General features: G+C 40.7%; 1 protein-coding gene and 1 long non-coding RNA gene across 8 annotated transcripts in view; one reads left to right on the top strand and one right to left on the bottom strand.

Moving 5' to 3' along the window:
• The window catches only part of Clybl (citramalyl-CoA lyase), a 222065-nt gene that overhangs the window by 17150 nt on the left and 197594 nt on the right, over positions 1 to 7321 (bottom strand). For both annotated transcript variants that reach the window (XM_063274361.1, NM_001100685.1), the window contains 2 exons: positions 6195 to 6362; positions 1431 to 1555 (listed from right to left, as the gene is read on the bottom strand). In XM_063274361.1, the coding sequence (XP_063130431.1) occupies positions 1431 to 1555; positions 6195 to 6362 (293 nt within the window). The remainder of the gene's footprint in view (positions 1 to 1430; positions 1556 to 6194; positions 6363 to 7321) is intronic.
• The window catches only part of LOC120097095 (uncharacterized), an 87708-nt gene that overhangs the window by 63982 nt on the left and 16405 nt on the right, over positions 1 to 7321 (top strand). For 3 of the 6 annotated variants that reach the window (XR_005494327.2, XR_010058241.1, XR_010058242.1), the window contains exons 2-4: positions 5051 to 5090; positions 5490 to 5619; positions 5935 to 6060. This is a non-coding gene — a long non-coding RNA (uncharacterized LOC120097095). The remainder of the gene's footprint in view (positions 1 to 5050; positions 5091 to 5489; positions 5620 to 5934; positions 6061 to 7321) is intronic. The other 3 variants (XR_010058239.1, XR_010058243.1, XR_010058240.1) reach the window with 1 other exon arrangement.

Here is a 7321-nt window from a genome sequence, read left to right as displayed (position 1 = left end):
ATGACGTTCGCATGTGTCAGTTAAAGAGGGCACAGCTTTTCTTTCTAGGTAAATGTGTTCATTTACTGGCAAAACTTCATTTGGGATTGAAGTAAAGAAACAAACATGAAATACAATTACAATTTAAAATTATGTTTCTGTGAAATGCATAGTTTTCTGATGGCCAGCTTTGACATGAAATGAAAAAAACCATATCTTCATAAATTTGTTATAGTCTAAATGGGATCTCTCCTGTGTAGATATTTTGCCTTCGGACATTAAATGTGTATTCGTACAAAGGTCAGTCTGTGTGTGGGGGAGGGGGGTGGGAGAGGGAAAGGGAGGTGGGTATGCCTGGTCAGGGTTGAGGACAGGCATCTATAGGGAATGACCTACTTAATCTTGTTAGTCATTTGTACAAGTCTTGGGATTTCCAGGTGTCCTTGCTGCCAGGGATCATGTAAAGGGCACGTCTCACATGGGTGTCACAGGTCCACCACTGAAAACCCAGCCTTGCTTCTTCTCCGATGCGTTTTTATTTATTTATTTTCACAAGGGTGAGTAATCAACATTCAGGACCTCACTACTGATCTTTTAGCATCCTTCCTCTCCTAAGTAATTCTGAGTGGAAGGCGTGACAACTCCGGGACAGATTTATAAAAGCAACTTCCCCCCACCCCTCTGAAAAAGAGGCAAACGGTATTATTGCAAATAACCTTTAAGATAATTAACTAACAATGCTGCAACTAGCATAAAATCTTCCTTCAGGCGACACCTAATTTAAGTGTTACTGGCACGAAGTGGAGACAGATTGTGCATTACCACCGCAATATTTACATAGCAGAAACCCACAGAGCGGGAAACGCCAGGCTCAATGAAGCACTAAATTAGAACAACCGTACTCAGTGTTAATTTGCCTTCCATTCTTTTCCAAATCTCAGGTCCAGAAATCAGAACAAATCCATCTACAGCCTCCCACTTCTAAATGACTAAACCAGAGGAGATGTTAGTACTTTTTCTTTTACAACCCCCCCACACCACCCCCCAATTAAAATAACTTGAGATTTATTTCTTCTCTCCACGAGAACCATGTGGTCAAACTGTGATTATTTCGTTACAACGCGCTCCCACTTTGATCTGAAATTATTCTCGGGCAAGCGCTGCATCGAAGACGACACAGCAGAGCCTAAAAAGGCTTTTGCTTTTTCTAAGACTGCCAATACAGCTTATGAAAAAAGATAAATAAAATGAGACAGAGTAACCAATTAGTGAGATATTTAGGGAAAGGAATAGTCGTCTACCTTCAGCGATTTTCTCATTGATAAATTTTGTTTCCGTTCCACATTTACCATCTCTCCCGCCAAATGCGATGAGTTTTCCTTAAGCCATTCTTATCCGTACTATTTTTTAAACTCCAGCACCACTCGAGGTATTATTAACAAAACATTTACCTTTCCCAACTGCTGGTGTTCTTTGAAGGCAGCAATCAGCTCTTCAGCCCACCGAATTTTTTCCGGGGTTGGAGTAAACTGTTCCTGTACCACGGCAATCTGGTTAGGGTGGATCACCTGTTTACCTGCAAAGAGGGAAACCACACGGGAGGCTCGGGGACAGACCAGATGCGCCCAGCTGGGGACATCCCTGGATGCTTCATAGAGTGGGTGCTGAGGAACTAAACGGTACAAAGCAAAACCTACAATCAGACATGCTTTTCCAGAAAACCACACGAGAACAAACACAAGTATGGGAGTTACTGCACTTCCGCTCAGCTCGGAAAAGCACCCATCTTTAGTTACAGGTGGCTGGATGAGGCAGCTCGTTAAAACAACTACTTTGCTTGGATTTTAACTGGAGAATGTCTGCAAGTTATCTGTTACTTTGAGTTAAAGGTAGAGTGAAATTGAATGAGAGTTCTCTCAAATTGTGTAAGCTGTCTAGTGCTTGTTTGAGGGAGAGCTGTGTGGCTTCCTATAGCCCCTATACCAGTGACAGTCGAAGTTCAGCTCACAGCAGATGTTATGACCACATCAATACCAAACACTGCCTTACAGTGATATATTTCATTTTCTTTTTGAGTATGTTACTGTAAACATGTCAATTTTAATGAAAATACATATAGAGTTGTAAACTAAAAGGCAGACTTAAATACTGTGGCATCCAGATTACTCTATTTCACAGTTTTTAAATAAAAAGATTACAGGAAAATATATCCATTCTAAAATATATCTGCATCTCCCCTTTCTTCCTATAGTATGAGAGTTATTTGTCTTCAAATGATAAGAAATTGTATCTTTGTAGAAATACCTTCAAAAATGTTTGATTTTTTTTTTTTGAAGTTAAAGGGTTTTAAATAAAGGCACCATCCATATACAAGCCTCAAAGGATTCTATGTAATTATAATATTCTAATAATAATGATGATAATAAACCAATTTAACAGTTGGGAAGTATGGTATCTAATCAGGTCATTAATAAAATGCAATATAATTTAATGTCATAATGATGAGATTAAATTGCATTACATGATAAAGTTATGAACATAAATTGACTCTTTAAAACTGATGTACACTTAATGGCTGCTAACTATATTTGTTGTCCCTTCAATTTGCTTTGCTTTTTTAAACAGTTGCTTCAAATTTTAACACTGTATGTTATAGCCCACATGTTTTTTTATAAACTACAGTAGTTTTTTTTGTTGTTGTTGTTTTTTTTTTTTTTTATAAACTACTGTCTGTTGAACAGATAAAGGACCAACGTAAAAATAGTAAAACAGGGATTTTCTTTTTCTAGTGGTTCAAGAAAAGAAGTTTAGGTAAATAGATAATATTCTCTTTAAACCTTGGCATAAGTAAAAATTCTGTGTTATCATTTTAGGCTTGCTTGTTAGCATGGTAGAAAAATGTTATGAATCTATATACATAAAGGCATTTCGAACTATTTGAAGACTGATTTTTAGAGTCAACTAACAGAGCTACAAACGTGAACTCCTTCCAAATAATAGGTATTGATTCCGCATTTAATTATTTTAATAGTTGTAATAATATTATTTAAGAAGCTCGTCCATCCGTGCCCAGCAGTCATTTCCTAAATTGTTAGCCCTGGATTTCATAATTTATGTACATAATTTACGTCACTGTGCAAAAAGGCGGATTTCACGGGAACTTCTGGATACAGGCTCTGTAATGTGAGCAGCAAATGTAAGTACTTAGCTGGGTTCTTGGGAAGCCTCCCGAGTGCTCGTAAGCACCCACATTTCAGTAAGAGGCCATGTTGTGTGGTGCGGTCTTGAAATCTATGCGCACTTTCATGCCAAGGAGTCTTTTGACATTCTGTGTACATTCCAGTGACTGTATAATGGGCTTTAATGCCATGTGGGACACACGCAAATATTTTATCCACAAGAGTTCTTATTGACAAGTTACTAAGAGGGTGCAAAATTGGACGGCATTAAAATTTATGACCGTGAGATCCTTTTTTTTTTTTTTACAGGACCACTTGATATATCTTGCTTTTAAATCAATACCTGTCAAGCTTTTTAGGCAACTGTATGAGGGCATCATTTTTGTCTTGTACAAAAGCCTGCAAAGATACACGAAGACCAATATTGCTCTATATTCATAATCTTGTCTCACAGCCTGTAGTGCTGTGGAAACCGTAACGGCTAAGGCGGTGGGAAAAGCTTTCTCCCACATTTTAGTTCCGGTCTCTTTTTATTATTTACAAAAATCCTAAAGTTAACGTATACAGGGATTGGGGTTGATGTTAAATCTATCAGTGTGAGTGGGGACCCCACGCAAGAAAGACAGCAAAAACAAAACTACAGCCCACTGTTTGGTGTGATGGTAGATTTGTTTTTTGAGGGAGGAAAAAAGGGGGAGAAATTATATGATTTTGTTCTAAGGCTTTACGAATATGTGTACATTAAAATTTCCATGCTGAAGTACTGACAGCCCTTGCCCTGATCCAGTCTTTAGCTATGAATAACGGGACACTTTTGCTGATTTTAAGCCCTCCGACCACCTGCTCCAGGCAGGTATCATACAGTTGGTGATGATATTCTGCCTTCTCCCCTAGCAACCCCGCCCCAGCCCCCACCATGTTCTACTGCTTCTTGCCCTCTCTCGTGCAAGGCTTAAGGTGTCACAATTAAGTTCCAAACGTTAGTACCGTAGGATCATGAGAGGCATAAAATACTCAGTGAGAGCAGGCGTTAAAACACAGGATACAAAGTCTCACATCTTTTGATCACTTGTATGTGTATGTGTGTGTGTGTGTGTGTGTGTGTGTGTGTGTGTGTGTGTGTGTAGAAATATAGTTGGGGAAACAAAGACCTCTCAAAATCAGTACGTATGTATGGAGTGTGACCCCCGCCAGCTTACAGCTTCTGCCACATGGAGGCACAATGGGCGCTGTGCCCTCAGTGCCTCCCTGTACCCCGGCTCCCATCTTCCTGTGATTTAATACTCCCCGTTGGGCAGAAACAATACAATAGTGCCAGGTCTGTGGGTTCTTCGTGCTGGGTTAGGCACAGTCTAGTCATTTAAACCGAATTTGAAATAGCTTGTCTTCTGAGACTGAATTGAGGACAAATTCAATTCAATCCTGTATCTTGAGAAAACTTTGAGCCCCAGAGGAATCTGGGGCGGGGTTGGGGGCAGGGGGGGACACCAAACCAAGAACATGAAGGGCTGGTGACTAAGCCTGGCAGCCAGTGCCACATAGTGTAGGCCAACAACATCAGTCTTTATTAGATAGATTTCATGGGGCTTTTGCTCCCAACTTTTCCATTCGGGCCACATCCTAACTGGCCACAGGAAGGAGGCAATACCACCACCCCCTACTGACTAGCAGGAGGCTTCCTTTCTCTCTCAGTCCCTAGTAAATATAAGGAGAAAGCACGAAGAGTTCGGATCATTAAAACACATTTCTGTGTGTGGAAATCATGTCTCTAAGTTTAAAAATTAAGAGGTTCAGGTTCATGCCAGTGCTCTGTTATATATGAAAGACAACGTCAGGTTTATTCAATTCTAAGATAACTATGTTATGGCTGAAGTCTTTCCGTTTTGTTTCAGGATAAGACATCCTCCACCAACACACGTTTTTCATTTTAAGGTAATTTGGGAGACTTTTAGTTAAAACCTGACTAGGTATAGTATCAAAATACTTTATAAAAGAGATAGCAGCTCCTTCCTTCCCTCCTTCCTTCCTTCCTTTCCTCCCTCCCTCCCTCCCTCCTTTCCCTCCTTCCCTTCTTCCCTCCCTCCCTCCCTCTTCCTGCTTGATACATTTATAGTTAGCAATCTTAGCACTTTTATCATATCATAAGAATCAATGTGAGTGTGTGTGTGAGGGGGGGGAGGGAGAGAGAGAAGGAGGGAGAGAGGGAGAGAATGAGAATACAGGAATACAGGAGCATGTATGTATACACAACCACACAGGACCATTTATGCATAAGATTCTATTAAGGTTTTCAAAAGACAGAATTCCATTGCAAAAAAACTTGATTTTCAGTTTCCTTGAACTCATGGGGACAGAGTGATGAGCAGTGGTGACTGTCAGCTGACTGCCTCTACCTACCCCATACAAACCTGTGAGGGACCCACTGTCTCCGGTGCCAGCCGGTACCCACAGGTGCCAGCAGGTAGGTACATAGACCCTTACTGGGAGACACAGGAGGAAAGAGGGACTTACTGTGGCCAAATGATTTTTAAAAATATTCACGAGGAAAAAAATCACAGGCAATATTGATTAAAAACTGATTAATACTTTATCTATTTTAGGAACATTTTCTTATATTCCACCAATCTAAATTCTGATCGTTTTTCACTCTCAAACCCTGCCATACTTGATCTCATTCTTCCCCTGGGACCAGATCGAATTATACCAATGTACTTAAAAAGACAGAAAAAGAAGTGTAAAGAAAGAAATTCAGTCAAATATTTTGTTTGATTTGCAGAGACCACCACCACTGCCAAAAACAACAAGAAAACACCCCAAAACAAAAAAACAAACAAAAAAAGAAAAAGAAAAAAGGAGTAAGAAGAAAAGAAGGAGAGAGAAAACCGGCCCCCACAAAACCCAGGTAACAATCATCAGGTGCCCTCTGCTCTGTGCAGCCTTCTCATGTAACTGGGCATGGGGTGCATAGCCATCTTTATTTTCTGCAATGCCTGCTAATGTACACACTGCTCTTTAAGACAGCACCAGGAGTCATACCAGTGAAGCCCATGGCGGCTGCTTCTCTAGACTGTCTGAGAAGTCCATCTTCATCCCGGAAGTCGATGTATACAAGATCTATGGCTTGTAGGCCAAAGGCCTTTGCCGTGACGACAATCTTCTGTCGGGCATAGAGGATGTCTTGGGTGTCCTTGTTGCTTGTTGCACCTAATAGTGAGTTGCACATAGAAAAGTGAGGCTTTAAGGTTGGAAACCAAACCCAGACATCTACTATAGAAACCAGGTTCTAAAGATATGTATATCTCCCTGGAAACAGTTTCCCAGGAAAGCAATTATTCCAATACAGAGGAAAAAGTGTTGAATGGCATATATGTCTAGTGGTCTGGTACAGTTTTCAATGCAATCACTTGTACTTGCGTTCGGGAGACAGAAGTGGGTCACAGGGCCCCTAACAGATTTTCCTCCATTGTGTAAGCACTTGGAGAGTGTCAGCCCAAAGGCAATGCTACAAGTGTCCAGGAAGCTGCATGTAGGGGGTGAGGGGAATAGCTCACTTCTAAGGAATGGCATTGTGACATCTGTCCTCAAAGACGTCCTGATCCAGTGCTTTGAGGTTTGTTGGTTGGAGCATGGGGAAAATAAGGAAGACCCTCATTTTGGGAGAGGCAAAAAGTGCCTGAATGCCTTCTGTAATACACTTAGCTGTGGGACACACGACTGTCTCCTGGGAAGACTTAAATTGTATTAAAAGAAAATTTTCTTTTTCACCCTGAGGGGAGGGAGTGTGTCAGTGTTTAAATTTGGGCTTCGATACCCATTGCTCAGGAAAAGTGTCCCTAGCCCACTGGGATGTGGTTCTGAAAACACTTTCTGTAACCTTGGCCTTTAGTCTCCAACCACAGAAACAACCGGATGAGGACTCAAGGAATATCAGCAGGGCCAGTAAATATTTAACAATAAATACCCTGAAATATATACTAAGGTGAATTTATAATCTATCTTAAAAATGTTTCTACATTTAATGTAGAAAACATGGTATTAAGGCCAATGCAGACGCACTTTGAACGTTCTATTTAGAGGCTCAGGTCTTGTACTTAAAGTGACGATGACATATTTAAGCCAGCATCAGTAGCGGTAGAAGCCAATTAGACCCCTGTACATTCTTG

Source organism: Rattus norvegicus, chromosome 15 (genome assembly GCF_036323735.1).
Source record: "Rattus norvegicus strain BN/NHsdMcwi chromosome 15, GRCr8, whole genome shotgun sequence".
Lineage (NCBI taxonomy): Eukaryota > Metazoa > Chordata > Mammalia > Rodentia > Muridae > Rattus > Rattus norvegicus.
The sequence above is the reverse complement of the archived record's forward strand: the minus strand, read 5'-3'. Positions and strand labels throughout refer to the sequence as shown.